Source organism: Procambarus clarkii, chromosome 48 (assembly GCF_040958095.1).
Source record: "Procambarus clarkii isolate CNS0578487 chromosome 48, FALCON_Pclarkii_2.0, whole genome shotgun sequence".
Classification (NCBI taxonomy): domain Eukaryota; kingdom Metazoa; phylum Arthropoda; class Malacostraca; order Decapoda; family Cambaridae; genus Procambarus; species Procambarus clarkii.
Window position 1 is genome coordinate 5,214,281 of NC_091197.1, and position 18,735 is coordinate 5,233,015.

The 18,735-nt window shown below is 40.3% G+C and overlaps 1 protein-coding gene across 2 annotated transcripts in view; it reads right to left on the bottom strand.

Moving 5' to 3' along the window:
* Positions 1-12,356: 12,356 nt before the first annotated feature.
* LOC123764721 (1-acyl-sn-glycerol-3-phosphate acyltransferase delta) overlaps positions 12,357-18,735 on the bottom strand; it is a 29,891-nt gene continuing 23,512 nt past the window's right edge. For both annotated transcript variants that reach the window (XM_045752776.2, XM_069302494.1), the window contains exon 8: positions 12,357-17,868. In XM_045752776.2, coding sequence (XP_045608732.1) covers positions 17,780-17,868 — 89 coding nt within the window. In that variant the 3' untranslated portion in view covers positions 12,357-17,779. The remainder of the gene's footprint in view (positions 17,869-18,735) is intronic.

Sequence of the window (18,735 nt, forward strand, 5' to 3'; positions counted from 1 at the left end):
AGCTGAATATCAAATATATGGATTTAAACTATTTCACACAGATAGATATATTAGACGAGGAGGTGGAGTAGCCATATATGTTAGGGATAATTTGAAATGTAGTCTCAAAGAGGGAATCAAAACAGAGCCACACACAGAAACTATTTGGATTGAATTAAACGAAAAAGCTAATAATATTATAATAGGAGTAATATATAGGCCACCAAATTTAGACAGAATGGAAGCAAAGCATCTATGGGATGAAATATCTAGAGCATCTAGATCTAACAGTATTTATGTCATGGGTGACTTTAATTTTAGCGGAATAAACTGGTTGAATAAAACAGGGAATAGTGAAGCAGAAGATTTTCTAGAATTAATTGACGATTGCTTTCTTACGCAACACATTAAGGAACCAACACGGGAAAATAATATTTTAGATTTAGTGTTAACTAACAGGGAAACGCAAATTAATGACATCGAAATAGGGAGTGAGCTAGGGAGCAGTGATCACAAAGAAATCAGATTTAGCATAGAATGGAATAGACCAGTAGGAGAAAATTCTGTTAAAGTGCCAGATTTTCGAAAAGCTGATTTTAATAGCCTAAGAAATTTTTTGGGTCAAATTGATTGGAAAGGCTTGGGTATGGGGTGTGGGCCGGTCTTGGAGCGAGACATGAACCCAGCGATAGGTGACTTAAATGGGGATTTCGATGTGGATTCAATATATAACTTATTTAAGAATATTCTAAACAAAGCACAGGAACGTAGTATACCATACAAATTGAATAGATCGTATACTAATGACCCAAAGTGGATAACAAAGAATTTGAAGAACCTTATAGGTAAAAAGAGAGCTTGGTACAAAAGGATTAAAAATGGGGAGGTCACTTTAGAACAGGAATTCGTACAACTGGTTAGAAATGTTAAAAAAGAGATAAGGAAAGCAAAAAGAAACTATGAAGTTCGCATAGCAGGGCAAGCAAAGACAAATCCTAAAGGGTTTTTTCAGTTATATCGTACTAAGACTAGGGAAAGGATAGGTCCATTAAAAACTGAGACAGGTCAAATAACAGATAGTGATGAAGAGATGAGTAGTATTTTTAATAAATATTTTGTATCTGTATTTACTAAAGAGGAACTTAACAATATGCCTTCAGCCGAACAAGTCTATGTGGGTGGGGACGAGGACAGGTTGACGAGTTTAGCAGTTACCAGGGAGGATGTTCTTAAACAAATAGTAAAACTCAAACCAAACAAATCCCCAGGGCCGGATGAAGTGTTTGCTAGGGTGCTTAAAGAATGCAAAGAGGAGCTTTGTGACCCACTGTCAACCATATTTAATAAATCAATAGAGTCAGGCAGAGTGCCAGAGTTTTGGAAAGTTGCTAATGTGATACCAGTTTTTAAGAAAGGAGATAGATCACTTGCGTCTAACTATCGACCAATTAGCCTAACGTCTATTGTGGGAAAGTTACTCGAATCTATAATAGCAAATAAAATTCGTCTTCATCTTGAAAAACATAAATTAATAATTGAGTCGCAACATGGTTTTATAAATGGCCGTTCATGTTTAACAAATTTGTTATCTTTTTATTCTAGCATTGTTGAGGCAGTTGATAGTGGTAAGGATTGCGATGTTGTATACCTTGACTTTAGCAAAGCTTTTGATACAGTGCCACATGAAAGACTGATTAAAAAAAATAGAGTCTCATGGTATTGGGGGTGCTATATTAAGCTGGATTAGGGCATGGCTATACCAAAGGAAACAGAGAGTTAGTATAAATGGAATCAAGTCAGAGTGGGAAAATGTTGTAAGTGGAGTGCCTCAAGGCTCTGTCCTGGGACCTCTGTTGTTTATAATATATATAAATGATTTAGATTCAGGTTTGAGTAGCAACATTTGCAAATTTGCCGATGATACGAAAATCGGTAGGGAAATTAATTCGGAGGAGGACTCACTATCACTTCAAGTTGATCTAGATAGGGTTTTGAAATGGTCAAAGGATTGGCAGATGCAGTTTAATGCTGATAAATGTAAAGTTCTGAGGTTAGGTAATGATGATAGAGTTACAAGATACGAGCTAGATGGTGTTGTGATTGCGAAGTCGGATTGCGAAAGGGATCTGGGAGTTATGATTAGTAAGAATTTAAAACAAAAGGATCAATGCATAAATGTTCGTAATAAGGCAAATCGGACACTTGGATTTATTAATCGCAGCGTTAGTAACAAGACACCTGGTGTGGTTCTCAAGCTATATCTTGCTCTAGTTAGGCCCCATTTAGATTATGCAGTTCAGTTTTGGTCGCCATATTATAGAATGGATATAAATTCACTTGAACGTGTCCAGCGTAGGATGACTAAGTTAATTCCCCAAATTAGAAATCTTTCATATGAAGAAAGATTAACAAAGCTTAAGTTGCATTCACTGGAAAGGCGAAGAGTTAGGGGTGACATGATAGAGGTTTACAAGTGGATGAATGGACATAACCGGGGGGATATTAATAGGGTATTAAAAGTATCAACACAGGACAGAACACGAAACAATGGGTATAAATTGGATAAGTTTAGATTTAGGAAAGACTTGGGTAAATACTGGTTCAGTAACAGGGTTGTTGATTTGTGGAACCAATTGCCGCGTAACATTGTGGAGGTGGGGTCCCTCGATTGTTTCAAGCACGGGTTGGACAAGTATATGAGTGGGATTGGGTGGTTATAGAATAGGAGCTGCCTCGTATGGGCCAATAGGCCTTCTGCAGTTACCTTTGTTCTTATGTTCTTATGTTCTTATGAGTCCTCTGGTAGGTTAGGAGAGGGCACTTTAGTACGACACTTTCTTGACGTTGGGGAACTTTAGGAGGACGGGGGGGGGGGGTGAGGACCAGCACGGGGGGCGTGTGGTGGCGAGTCCCAGCACGGGGGCGTGTGGTGGCGAGTCCCAGCACGGGGGGCGTGTGGTGGCGAGTCCCAGCACGGGGGGGGGGAGCGTGTGGTGGCGAGTCCCAGCACGGGGGCGTGGACGCCATTAGTGGGTGGAGGCACGTCCTCTCCCACTTGGGAGGGCAAGATTACCGCCCTGGTCCTCGCCTCACTGTTCATGTCCCCGGTGCCCAAAGGTCGAGGGTACACCTGGGTACTGTGCTGGGCACCGTCCTACGAGCGAACATCTTCACAGGTTTTAACAACAGTTCGGGAAGACACACGAGAACATATAATGTGATGTAAATACCACATTCCTGGCATGGGTCAGTAGGCCTACTGTAACATTGTTATGTTCTTGGTCGAGCAGGTGTGAGTGTTAGGTAGGCCTACCCTCCTTGTGAGGTGGTGTTGTGTACCGGCCCAATATCCCCGACACCATACATTCCTTAGCACTTTACACGTCAACTTAACACTATATCCACCTTAGCATCCACCACATCCACCTCAGCCTCCACCACATCCACCTCAGCCTCCACCACATCCACCTCAGCCTCCACCACATCCACCTCAGCTTCCCTACACTGAAAGATCCCTAGATAACTGGAGTCTCCCTACACTGAAAGATAACAAAGGTACGGGGCTCCATGAGAGCTCAATGTCGTAGTGGTCCTAAGAGCTCAATGTAGTGGAGGTTAGGGATGGTGGATGGTTCAGGGTTCAGAGGCTTGGGATGGTGAATGGTTCAGGGTTCAGAGGCTAGGGATTGTGGATGGTTCAGGATTCAGAGGCTAGGGATGGTGGATGGTTCAGGGTTCAGAGGCTAGGGATGGTGGATGGTTGAGGGTTCAGAGGCTACCTTGAGGTGCTTCCTACCTTGAGGTGCTTCCGGGGCTTAGTGTCCCCGCGGCCCGGTCGTCGACCAGGCCTCCTGGTTGCTGGACTGATCAACCAGGCTGTTAGACGCGGCTGCTCGCAGCCTGACGTATGAGTCACAGCCTGGTTGATCAGGTATCCTTTGGAGGTGCTTATCCAGTTCTCTCTTGAACACTGTGAGGGGTTTGCCAGTTATGCCCCTTATGTGTAGTGGAAGCGTGTTGAGCAGTCTCGGGCCTCTGATGTTGATAGAGTTCTCTCTCAGAGTACCTGTTGCACCTCTGCTTTTCAACGGGGGTATTCTGCACATCCTGCCAGGGATGGTGGATGGTTGAGGGTTCAGAGGCTAGGGATGGTGGATGGTTGAGGGTTCAGAGGCTAGGGATGGTGGATGGTTCAGGGTTCAGAGGCTAGGGATGGTGGATGGTTCAGGGTTCAGAGGCTAGGGATGGTGGATGGTTCAGGGTTCAGAGGCTAGGGATGGTATTAGTCACCAGACACCTGCTATTGAATAGTGTTTTAATTAATTTACCAAAACTTGATTGAAAAAAAATAGATATTATTTTGAGGGATTTTAGGGTAGTGAGTTGTGGCCTGTCGCTGGAGTATATTATTATTATTAACATCTTTATTGACAAAATTTAATTACAAAGGTGCCTAATCTGAGGAATTCAATTAAGTCTTGTTAGAGTGAGGATAATGCTGGTATTCACTGTCACACAGGCCAGAGGGTCATACACAAGACAACAACTCTAAACTGTAGGCTAAAGCACATATATAATATCATGGTTACAGTCAATGTTTTAATGTATGAATATGTAAATACAACTTTCTATTGTGCACTGCCACACAAGGGCAGGGATGGGTTCATAAGTGATGCAACTGAAAATAATAAAATAAAATTATTCTTCATTCATTAAAATGGACAAGCAAATTTTGGATAAATTGTTAGGATGTCGTCCATTACACCTAAGTCAATAAAATAGTTACACAGTTGGTGGTACAATAGGCCAGGAGGTCTAAAGTCTTTTACGGTTTCACATTCAACAATATAGTGTTCAAGTGAATGCATTAAAGGTTTATCACAGAGTTTACAATCTGAATATTCTGGTAGTGGTTCAGCCTCACTAACCTGCCAGATGTGTCTATAGCCAAGGCGAATTACAGCAATGACTACATCACATTGCCTGGTCCGGTTACTGTGCTTACCATACAAATACCTATTATTACAAAACTTGTCATAGCTTTTAATACTGCAGCTTTCAGGTCTCTGGGCATTTCTTAGTCCTTCTAAATCTGAATTAATTTAATATTAAATATAATGTAATTTTTGCCAATGATAATAACTATTGTATAAAATTCGTGTGGATCCCATCCCATGTTGGAGTTGGAAAACATGACTGCAGATCGATTGGCCAACGAGGCTTGCAGGAAAGAAAACATTGATTATGACTTTGGACTATCTAATGCAATTATTAGAAACATAAATTATTTTAATTCATTATTTAAATTCAAACAAATTATTAGAAACATACAAATTAAAATAATTTGTATGTTGTATGTTTCAATCAAGAAAGATACAAATTAAAATAGTTTGTATGCTTCTAATAATTGCATTAGATAGTCCAAAGTCATAATCAATGTTTTCTTTCCTGCAAGCCTCATTGGCCAATCGATCTACAAAGTCAAGTTTTCCAACTCCAACATGGGATGGGATCCATACAAATTTTATACAATAGTTATTATCACTGGCAAAATTACATTCCATTTAATATTACAAGCTACTTCTCGCTGGAGTGCTTGGTGTATTGGTGAGGACTGTGGTACAGTGTGGTACAGTGTGGTGGGGCGTGGTACAGTGTGGTGAGGCGTGGCACAGTGTGGTGGGGCGTGGTACAGTGTGGTGGGGCGTGGTACAGTGTGGTGAGGCGTGGCACAGTGTGGTGGGGCGTGGTACAGTGTGGTGGGGCGTGGTACAGTGTGGTGAGGCGTGGCACAGTGTGGTGGGGCGTGGTACAGTGTGGTGGGGCGTGGTACAGTGTGGTGGGGTAGGATTTATGAGAGGAAGAGGAAGGGTTTCTTAGTGAGGTGTATGGGGGAAGGGAGGGGGAGGAGGCACAGGAAATAGGCTTGTCCAGTGGCCATTTGACTTAAAAGTTATTATTTAACAATGCGAGAAGGTTGGGTCGGCGGGTGAGGCTTTTGTCACCTCCTGACCACTGGACGGCCGGCACCCCAGACCTCTGGTCACCACCTCCTCCACCCCGTCACCACACCTCCATCCACCCCGTCACCACACCGCAGCAGGCCATTACAACCTTTATGGTTGTAATGGCCTGCTGAGTCCCCCTCATACAGGTCCGTCTAATTACCCAAGGCCTCCTAGCATTACGTAAGTAATGAAGAAATATGACATATTTACTCACTATAATGTTGATGCTGAATGTACATGGAAAAATATATTTTTACTCTGAAATAATATAATTTTATAACGAAATTAGATGAAACTAAGTGGCAGGCGACGCTACGGGAAGTCGAACTATATTGTGGCTTCGGGTAATTAGACGAGCCAAATTTCGTTATAAAATTATATTATATCAGAGTAAAAATATATTTTTCATGTTGTACATTCAGCATCAACATTATAGTAAGGAAATATGTCATATTTCTTCATTACTTACGTAATGCTAGGAAGCTTGGGTAATTATACGGATCCGTTTCATCTAATTTCGTTATCAGATTATATTATTTCAGAATAAAAATAAGTTTTTCATGTTCTACATTTATCACAAACATTATACAGTAGTGAGTAAATGTGTCATATTTCTTCATTACTTACGTAATGCTAGGAGGCTTTGGGTAGATTTGGGTAATTAGACGAACTCACCGGACGAGTCCCAGAGCTGAAGTACGAATTAAAATTCACGTCACTGAAAAGCAAAATAAACAGGAGACATGATCACTGCATAACAATTCTTGGACGAATAAAGAGAGCTAAGACAATATTTAGGACGTGTGGTTGACCAAGAAGAGGACACAAGTGGAGACCAAGTATCCACATGGGCCACCCACAGTGAAAGAAAGAACAATTACTTTTAGATTAGTGAACAAATTGAGTGAATTAACAAGTGAAGCGGACTCCATACAGGTACAGATATGACAGAGCACAATGTACACCACCGGTAGACTGGGGGTTGAGGTGCGAGCACAGCTGGAGGTCGACCTTCAGCAAGTACTCTGGCCTGAGCCTCCCAGAGCCTGCACCCTCCGTCTCCACCACCTCACCTTTGTGACCACGAGATCCACCACCCCACACGCCCTTCACCACCGGACACACGCCCCACACCACCGGCCACACGCCCCTCACCACCGGACACACGCCCCTCACCACCGGACACACGCCCCTCACCACCGGACACACGCCCCTCACCACCGGCCACACGCCCCTCACCACCGGACACACGCCCCTCACCACCGGACACACGTCCCTCACCACCGGACACACGCCCCTCACCACCGGCCACACGCCCATCATAACCTGCTATTAACACACACTACGAGCCCATCATAACCTGCTATTAACACACACTACGAGCCCATCATAACCTGCTATTAACACACACTACGAGCCCATCATAACCTGCTATTAACACACACTACGAGCCCATCATAACCTGCTATTAACACACACTACGAGCCCATCATAACTTGCTATTAACACACACACTACGAGCCCATCATAACTTGCTATTAACACACACACTACGAGTCCATACCTGCTATTAACACACAATGTACCAGCCTATCATTGCTGTAACTTCTTATTTTGGTTCACTCCATTAAATATCACCCTTAGAAGGCGACATTTGAAAGCTTTGATGTCCAAAGAGCTTGCAAAGGATGCGAGAGGAAGAAGGATGGGGCGGTGAAATTCTTGGAAGAGGATCTGGATGTGGAGAGAGGTGGCTTGAAAGTTCGGTGGCCTTTCCACCGCGGATTGGAGATGTTTTTTTCGGTCGAAGCTTGTAGCTTGAGTTCTCCTTAGGCTGCAGGAGGCTAGTGTTGAGGCGGTGAGGTGTTGGTCTGGTTCAGATGAGGTCTTCTGTCTGGCTTGGAGGAGGCGTCTTTCCTATGGTGATGGTGAATTTGGGTGTTCTAAGAGAACGTTCTGTAGAATAGTCCTAACTACAGCTTGGGTATCGGAGTTCACTCCTGGTTATCTTCCTAGTCAGGGAAGTTGATTTGTTCGGTAAATATTGGGTCGAGGTACTTTTTCTTCAGGAGGGTGATGTCCACAAAGCTTTCTAGCGTGTTGACATGCACGATTCTGCGGCCCGGGAACTTGATGCGGCTTATCCCGGCGAAGATCCTGTTGCACTCTATAGCCAGAAGTTTTCTTGTGGTGGGGTTTCCTTGGAAGTGGGCAAACGAAGGTGGGAGGAAGAGGCCATTGCAGGATAAGCCCCTTCAAATTCTTCAATTGGTTGAATGTATGCATGTTCCAGTTCGTTGATGTTGATTAGTTCTATTGTAGTTACTGGTGTAACAGTCTGGGCAGTGTCCGTTTTTTGTTTTTCCGTTTTCTGTCTTTTCCCTGACAGACCTGAGTATTTCTTTCTGTTATCATTTAATTGAAGTATTAATTGTAACTAGTGAAGAGGTATGAGTTTCGTTATTAGTAGATTAAGTAGATTTATCTCATTAAGCTAATGAGAGTATGGAGCGAGTATACTGTTTGCATAATATACTCGTCACACGTACATGGACATTTCGTGAACATTTGTGATAACTGTCAGTGAATTCTTGGGTTTGATCACTATAAACACATTGACAAAGTTTTCAAATAGTGCAGCGTATATCAGCAGATGGTGCAGACAAGAAGTACTTTGTTGTTTTTAACACAGGTGGGTAAAAGAGCAGATGACTTCTGCCTCCTGTGAGCAGGCTGAGAGCTTTCCCTTCACATAGCTCATGGTAAGCCTTACCCACTAGTTTCCCCTGGAACACGACCTGCCAATCATTTAAAACCAGGTACCCATTCACTGCTGGGTGAACATAGGCGAACAGTTAAGGAGTGGCGCCTAGTCAATCCTCCTCGACCAGGATACGAACCCAGGCCAAATCTATCTCGAAGTGAGGGGCGAGTGTGTTACCACTGCGTCACGGGGACTCGTAACTTAAACTAACCAGAGTAGTAGTAACATCAAGATGCGTGCCGACTTCATAGGATCCTGCACAGTAGTAAGGTAATAGGACTACTGGTTCAACCTTAACGCCGAGTGGACGTCTGGTCACCTCCTCCGCCTGGGTGCCGCCTGATCACGTCTTGTTTTCGCGTTTTGGCTTTGCTACTGCCGTTTGGCATTCCCTTTTCAGCGGTCCGATTGTCCGACGCCTGGCGCACATATCGCCTTGGGTCACGGGATTGTTGATAGATTTTATTTTGACGTGTACTGGCTGGTTCTCCCGGTGGGATGACGGTGTTCGGGGGCCGGCTTGGCCGCGAGGTGCCGGGGGTTGGTGGGTCCTGGTGGGCTCCTGGTGTTGTGTTGATTTAGGGGCGACGACGATCGTGGGATCGGATGTGCCCTGGGGCTCCTGGTGTGCCCTCAGCCGTGGTGGGCGGCTGGCTTCTGCTCTGTCGGAGGACGCTGGATGACTTTTTGCGTTTTAGTTGGGGCAGAGTTTTGGTTTTGCTACCTGGTGTTCTCTGTGTGGAGCGGGGCCGGTGCTTATCACCCTGAGGGGCTCCTGGGGCTCCCCAATCATCTGCCTGATTGTGCGTTTATTTGCCGTATGGCTTATTAGTTTCTAGTGATTGGCGTCACTCGTTTTGCGATTTGGCTTGGCGTTCCACCTTTCCTGGCATCGCGATTCACCCTTAACGGGTACGCCGGGGCGCATCCGATCCCACGATCGTCGTCGCCCCTAAATCAACAACAACATAGTAAGGTGATACATGGGATAGCTTGTGTAAATTTCACCTTATTTTAGGTCAATTAAATTGTGTTAAGAGTTAAATTACTGCTGCCCTCAAGTGGTATTAAATTGGTCCTTTTTTCGAGTGTTCTTGCCAGGCGAGTGTCTTATCCTTACACCACGGGGACTGCATTATAATAATTATATCAATATTAATCATTATATTAATAGGTCCAGTTACCCAAAGCCTCCTTAAATTACACAAGACAAATAACATTCGCCTACTATAATGTTGGTGTTGAATATAAGGAGTGGAAAAACAAATCTAATTTAAAATAAACTCATTTTTTAATGAAATAATACCAAGGTTAGTGGTGGGCGATGACCATGAGTCTACAATACTTGCCATGTGCACCTTTATCACTGTCACCACCTGTAATGTTGCTATTGTTTGTAAGTATTTGGTCTTATTTTGTACATATTTTCTGGTCAAGTGAAGTTCCACGCGTGCCACATTCACCACCACCATCATAGTAAGCAAATATGTTATATTTCTTCTGACACAACTTATGGAGGTTTTGGGTAACTGATTAGATAGCTTTGGGATATCTATACATCGTAATAAACCTCCTCTTTAAGAATACAAGCCTTTCATAATTCATCATTTTTATAATTTTATCTGTGCTTCGTTTAAGACAAACATATTGTCTGACTGTTGGAGACTGACGAATCTTATCGCGGAACCGCTTATACAAACCACATCAGCAACATAGAGAAGTTCAGTAGAACTTCAGTTTCAACCCTTTTAACCCTATAGTATCTCAGTCGATTAAGGCAGTGTCTGGGATGCTCCCGGACGCAGGTTCGAATCTTCGTCACGGCCCTTGTGGATTTGATCACATCAGCAACCTTCGCTACAACCTTCTTGAACGACAATGCCAACACGAGATGCTCGTTCATCTCACATTGCCTTCATATGATCTGTAGTTGATTATCATACCTTACATTGTCTTAACTTTTCTCCTAAACAAAGACAAGATATAGTACAGAATGAAGCCATGAGCATCATGCTTGGATATCCTAGACGATCACACTCGTTAACGCGAGTAAGGAACTATTTGAAACTAACTATACGATAAGTACTGCATACACACTATGTTGTATTAACCTTTTGAAAAACAAATCTTCAGCACTATTCAAATTTATTTGGAATCCGTTGTAAACTTGACCCCTGTAGTGCCAATATTATTTGGCAATTTATTGTTTCTTGATCCTCATGGTATCGTTAGCAGTGAGGAAAATATTAAGGCAATGTGATCCATTATTATCAACTTCTATGGATATCTTTACCAAGGACATAACACTGAATTAACAGGGGTATAGCACTGAATTAACAGGGGGGTATAGCACTGAATTAACAGGGGGTATAGCACTGAATTAACAGGGGAGGAAATTAACCCTGGAAGAACAGGTTGTACATGCGCAAGACATAAAAGCGAATGAACTAACCATGGTGAGACTGTAAAGACTGAATGACTGACTGGGCAAGCACACCACAAACTGATCTACTGGGGATTATCTAGTTAATTATAATAATAATAATTTTTATTTGCAAGGTACAATGGATTGGTGATTACACAAGATTGGTATTTTCACATTCATGCAAAGCCACTCACACACACACCGTTTCGGGCAGGTGGCAGAGTTCCTTATTCTAAATGGAGGTAGAGTGATATTTTGTGAATACAAGTGTTTCACTCTTTTAAATAATTCATTATAATAGTGAGGGTGCTCCTAGGTATTTATCTACGTAGCGAGGTTGCTGCTAAGTGCTTACTATTTGGCATTTACCTTTGTAGTGAGGCTGCTGCTAAGTACTTACCCATGTAGTGAGGTTTCTCTTTACATCGTTGAAAGTATGTTATCTTCCTTTATGCAAACACCTTCACTTTTTCATTTCTATTCAATTAATTTCAATTTAATTTTCATTTCAATTAATTTTGGTGGCAAATGCTCAGGAAGTGCCACCATTCCATCCCTGGATACTTCTCGTTCATCGGGATACCTGGAGGTTCCCATACAGCGGCACCTCTTTATAACCAGCAAAATGTGCAACTTCTGAGCAACCCTTCCACCTGCTGCATTTGTTCTCAGTAAGTCTAAAGCTATTGCTTTTTGCCTCTTCACCTGTTATGGGATGAAGACAACCAAAAGTCATTAGCTAATGTTTTGTGTGTGCTCTCATAAAAGTTTTCTACACCTCTCTCACTTGCTCTAGTGACAATGTCTACTGGATTGTCCAAAATGTGGTGCGTGTTAGTGGCTTTGAGTTAATCACCAAAACCTGTAATAACATGATCTATTATACCTTGTACTGGACATAAATCAACATAAATAAATGACCAATGCAGTAGGCCAAGCACTGAAGTTTTGAACCCTACACACCTGCAGGGTAACTAGTAGCCGAGCAACCATGCGACAGTACCATGTTTGTCCAAGTACCAAGTACCTCCCTCACATGAACCTACTACCTTTTAAATCCTTATTTGGAATACTATATTATTGTCCACTTTCATCACTCAAAAATGCCTTAATATACTATTATGCTTAACATTTCTTTACCTGAACAACACGTGAAAGGTATCATAATAAAAAGAAGAAGTGGGCAACAATGTGGAAATTTTAATATGTATAAAATATTTACAGTCGCAGGGAACATAAATTAAGTGTCTCTTTACACTGTAAGACAGTTGTTTTTGTGAAGAAAACAAAAAAATAACATCATGCCAGTTTTGACCCTCTTTGAAGAATGCTTAGTAAAGACAACACAAGACTAGATTACGGCTGCCCTTCAAGTGCCCTCATAACAAATCGCTCTGCATGTTACACACACTCTTGTATAACATGTTGATAGAGCTGCTACTTAACCAGCTCCTTTACTACGTTGACAATGTATTTTTCAAACACATCTAAGAGATGGCGTGAGGAATTTGCAGAAAATTACTGGTCTGAACCATTATTCTACGAGCACTTAAAACTATTATGTAATGGAATACTTCAAAAATAATTTTAGCAAAAACTTTACCTTTTAAAGTCTGTGGTAATATCTTCCTTAATAATACACATTTCAAAGTTCAGTTAACAACAACAACAAAAAATAGCAAGCATTAATATTGCTTTTCCATTTTGAATACTGTATTTTTAATTATAATTCCTTATCATTTTTCTTTATTCCATTAGCTGCCTTGCATTATTAAACTTTACACCATAGCCATTATAATCATGTTTTAGTATTTCATCTGCACATAGGATCAGCCCCAGTGGTGGAAAAGCACTAAAATGAGAGGGTACAGAATGGCAGGAGAGTTCACTACAGCCTAAAGATTCAACACATCTCTCTCTACTCTGACCCCCAGTCAAAATCCAGCTCATAGATGGTATCGTCAGCCTCATTCAGCAGTTTGTACCCGAGTGGAATGTACACAAACACTTGGTGATATTCAAGACTACCAGTGTCCAAGGAATGCCTAGAATACAGCGACTGTATCCAAGCCATTGTTTCAACATTACAAATGTATCCAGGATATAGTTTTAACACCACCGATGTATCCAAGCCATTGTTTGGACACTACCAATATATCCAGGACATTGTTTGGACACTGCCAAAATACCCAGGACATTGTTTGGACACTGATTGCATCCAGGACATTGGTTGAACACTACAATTATATCTAAGCCATTGTTTGGACACTATGATTGTATCCAGGACATTGTTTAGACACCACAAATGTTTCCAGGACATTGTTTGGACACTACAAATGTATCCAAGCCATTGTTTGGCTACTACGATTGTATCGGGCATTGTTTGGACACTGAAAATCCAGGGCATTGTTTAGACACTACAAATGTATCAAGGACATTGTTTGAACACTTTAATGCAAATTACTACTTAAGCAATCAAATAATTATTAATTTATGTTTACACGAGTCATTATTTTTAAACTGTTTTATAACTTGAATTTGTTGAGTAACAAGACACTAACATGTTGAAGGCCTTAGTCTTGTAATGCTGTATGTACAACAATACACTTTACAATTAACAAGAGTCAAAAACTAAAATCTTTAAAGAACATGTTTGTGTGTGAAGTATTTGGCATGATACGTTTGGTGTTGAGGATGTGTGGACCAGTGTTCTTTCCATACTGAATGTGCATATTGGTGAAGAGGATCATGATGGGGCCAATGTCATTACAGTACAGTACTTGGAAATCTGCCACAACCTACTATCCACTACTGAAGATTACAGTATATCTACTTTTAAAGACAAGGAAAGAATTATCCTCGACTGCTTCCCTCAGTTCATTCATTGTATACATTGAAGGGAGTACATTTTCACATCTCTGATTTGTTTCCAGTTTCCAACTGCATCCTGGTCCTAATTCTCCTCAGGAACAGTCTTATTTTACACACTTCGTTTCCCAGTACAGTATCTTGTACAGTAAGTCTTTACTTGCCTGGATCTTCTTCCCTAGTGTTTGTAGGTACATTCCTTGAGCTTGTCCTCACAGCCCAGGTCTTGTGTGCTTGTGTGTGTGTACAAGTGAGTGGGTGTACATATGAGGGTACATTTGTGTATACGTGTACACATATAATAATAAAAATAATGCTTGTTAATATACCATTAACCACTTGTACGTACAGTATTCTGATAAGTGAAAACTTCATGAACTTCACCAATATGTAACCAAATTTACCATGATCTTTTAAAATAAATTTTGTAATTGATTTTCGACAACGTAACTTTACCTACACCAGAGAATATAAAATACCGAGAACTCTAGCTCCCATTCAACACTATCACTCAAACAGCAATGCAATATGTATTAGTTTGGCCTTTGGAAAATTCACCATCATTCCTCATAGTGTAGTATACATAATTATAAACAGTAAATCTTAAGCCATTATGCCTAAGAATCCACAATGCATTGTGACATTAATTATACAAAAATCTGACAAAATGTACATTTTTTTACAGAAAAATGGTCTCTTAAATAAAAAATAAATAAAAGGTTGTATAGTATTGACAGGGAAGTACAATAAATCCAGCCTGAGGATCAAGATAATGTGTTAAACCTCAAAATGGGAATATTGGACTATTCAACAGTACAGAATAAAATAAAAAATTGGATGATATGTTTTGTTTCAATGTTTAGATACCAATGTTGTCTTTACAGTTCCAAAAGCTCAATGGTATCTCCAAGCAATCACAGAGGCCACAAGATAATTTAGTCAGATACAATGCAGCTCTTAATTCTCCACTATATCAGCCTACCACTTGTCTAGGCCAACAAAGATCTTCACTGCATACAGAATATTCAGTTTAGTATTCTTTATTTTCGTCTACAGATTCCTTACTTTGTCCTGACTTCCATCACAGAGTAATGGTGTTGAGTGCCAAAAAGGAATGTTGACACTGCCCGGGCCAAAATTAAGGTCGATATATTTTTGTGCACTTTCCATTCTTTTGAATACATATCACCATTTAAAAAAAAAGACTTTCTGTACATGTGCAGTGACAATTTTGATAACCATATTTGAGCCTTAAATAAGGCTACATTATCAAGATCCTAAACCAAAATACTAATCAAGCCTTACAATCTTCCTAGTGAGTTTTAATGGAACTCAAGGACATTTGCATGAGAAACAAATATTTATTAAACTTGTGTGAGGCTTAATTTATGCAAACTCAAAGCAAAAATTATTAGTATGAAATAATTTGCAAATGAAATAATTAGTCCATGTTCAAAATTTGAATATGTTAAAGATTACAATTTCTAACTCCATATCAATGTCCTGTTATGTTCCTCTTCCAATATTTAATTACCATGTACATTTACTATCCAAAGCATCCAGTATCGTACCCTCTTCTGTACTCACCAATCTACTGTCTGTCAACCATATCAACCACAATTATAATTAAATGCTATATATTCAGGTCTCCTATCTAAATATTAACTGAAATCAGTACATATATACATAGTCACCACAGTATTCACTGTGACCATGATGTATTTGATGATCCATGTATCACAAATCCATATAATTATAGCTGCCTATCTATGCCTGACACCCTTGTTCCCATAGGCAACACAACTCCCCCCTCCCCCTCTCCCACACCACTGCCTGTTAGGAAGACCTCTTAGGGAAGCTTTCCCAGACATGCTAACTGTTTATAAGTGCTGATCTGGCTCTCAGGCACACACACCAGCTGCTGCTTGCTTGCACTAAGAATTGTACGAGAGCTCTTTTAGTAGGTGGGCATATGTAGAGAAGATAATATACAGGAAGGTAACAAAATTAAAGTAACTGTATTTACTGTGGGAGATGTCATGGAGCTGTGGCACACAATGTGCCACATAGGCTATGGTCTATGTGCCAGAACCCTGCACCACCACCACACAGCCATCAATGTCACAATCATCAACATGAATGAGGTCATCCTTTAGTGCTTTCAAAACTTTTAGAGTAAGTATTACAGCATAATACTGTCATTGTTTTAACATGATGCACTGACAGCTTGCACTTAACATGGGCAAGTTTGATGCCTCGCTAATGTTCTACAGTTTGATGAAAACTCAAGTTCTGGTGTACAAGGGTTCTCTGCCATAGTTATATGCTGTTTATCGTTCAATTTCAAAATTCATAAAATTAGGCTAAGTTAGACAAGGCTGCTAGTTTAACTTTATTGTAAATATTATTCATTTAGTTGTGTTTAATTATGTAATCATGCTTGTGATCAAATAATTTTCACCTGGTAATTAAGGTTTCTTTTTTTTTTTAGAAAAATAAAAAGTGAAATTCACCCTATTTAGTAAATATCTGTTTTTTTAAATGCACACAAAAGTACATGCATACCCATGTAGACAACATAAACAGTAATGTATCCTGCATTGTATCATCCACATGAATACATCTCTAATAGGCTGCCCTCAGGTGCTCCAAGGCTGACCGGTCTCTCTCCCATGTACTGAATGAACCATGTCCTACTCCGCCAACCTTCAAGTGAGCTTTGCTCAAATTCTACTAGCAACTCTAAGTTCACTAATACAACCAGTGCAGCAGTGTGAATTTGTATGGATTTGAAAAGTGTGCCTAAAACAGTAATACTGGAGTCCATAAATATGTTCATAATAGCTGTCCGCTGCGTAGGTAGACACTAAATAAAAGCCCTTTTCCATTTCACGCCAACACCTAACAGTAAACTAGGCATTTAACATAAGTGGTTGTGATGAGTTGTGATGGACTTAAAGGTAATTACTGAGCTCATGTATTTTGATCTTGTAACCATCTTAAGTTTTATCAACACATTTCTTCATTGGATATTATTTGTACCGAGATGATACGCCTAACACAATCATCAGTTACAAAATATAATACATCTTCCTATTAAGTATTCAACAATATACTTCACAAGTTTTAAAACAATCTGCAGAAAAGTTGCGTGAAAAATCTTGCCTTCCTTCATTGTAAACTTTCCGCAAATAAAAAAGAAATGCCTAATTTGTAAGTACAACGTGAGGTGCTACTCTCTTATTAAACATGGCAGCTACGATTCCACAATCACACATTACCACACCTCGAACACTTGCTAAAACTCCAACTGCAAGCTACGTACTGCATCGGTGTTTTGAAAATTTATTAACAAGTTTGTATGGAATTTGATAAAAGGTAGCCAAGGACTAAATTTTATAACCACCAAGTGAGTGTGTGCTGCATGTCAGCCTACTACCTACAGTACCTAGCAATGATTAAAGAACTTGATCTAAAAATCATGATAAAAATCTATTGAAGAATTAACATGAAAAACTAAGAAACAAAATTATATACAGTACCATAGTTATTAACTCATGGTGGTGCAAAGCAAATAAAATAACGTATTATTAAATAAAAAAAACGGAATTACCCCTAAACTCAAATTATGCCTACTATGATATTTAAAGTAAAGAATAAACCAAAACCTATGTATTAACTATCTTGATAACATTGTAGGCGTACTTCATGGAAACATTACCATGTATAGTTACATTAATCACGCTTCTTGCTTCCTGTACTTCCATACTTGGATCCTTTGTCAATTTTTGTCAAGCCAATCATCTTGTATAACATCAGGTAGGCTGAAACACACAAAAATAAATAAAGATATGATTATTTGCATAAAATAGAAATCTTGAAAGAAAAAGTCAATAATACAATATGGAAGAAAGCAATTGACAAATATTTTGGTAGCTTTTTTAAGTAAAATTTCATTACAATTATAAAATTTCATCCATTATTCTTATCATTTCTTTCCTACCTCTGAACTATAAGAAGGAACTAGATTAACATCAACTGCACTCTTCTATATTGCATAACATGTACTTTGTATAAACACTGTATTGCAATACATTACTGTAGAGTGTAATCTGGGTTAATAAACTTTCAGACAGCCAAAGCCCTGTAAAGAAAAACTGGAGGAGGAACAAGAGCTGCGCCCTCACACTTACCCCTACATCACCTTACTTTGCCACAAGAGGTCATCAAGAAGACAGCCTGCCCAAGACTCTTTAATTACGCTGGCAGTGCAGGTAGGGAACCTTTGCAGCAGCAAGGAGGCTAACATGTGGATACTTAAAAACCTCCAACAACAGCAGCAGCACATGGCATTGAAGATAGGAATACCATAAGTGTTTCACACAAATGAAGGGCACTGGACCTTGTAGAGGAATGAGGCTAACCTAGCTGGGCTACTTAAGAAGGAAAAGCGGAAGATTTTTTTTTTTTTTTTTTTTAGTATGTAGTACCCAAGTTCAATGGTTGAGATACTGTACAAAAAAAAGACATACGACAAGATGTGGACAGGTGCCACCTGTTTTCATGGGAGGTAAGGTCTGCCCTGGCAACTCCATATACAAAGGTTTGCAGAGAACTCAAGAGGTGGTTGAATAACACCAAGGACTGTGTGAGGGGATGGGTTGACACCATCTAAACCTTCTACTAGTGTA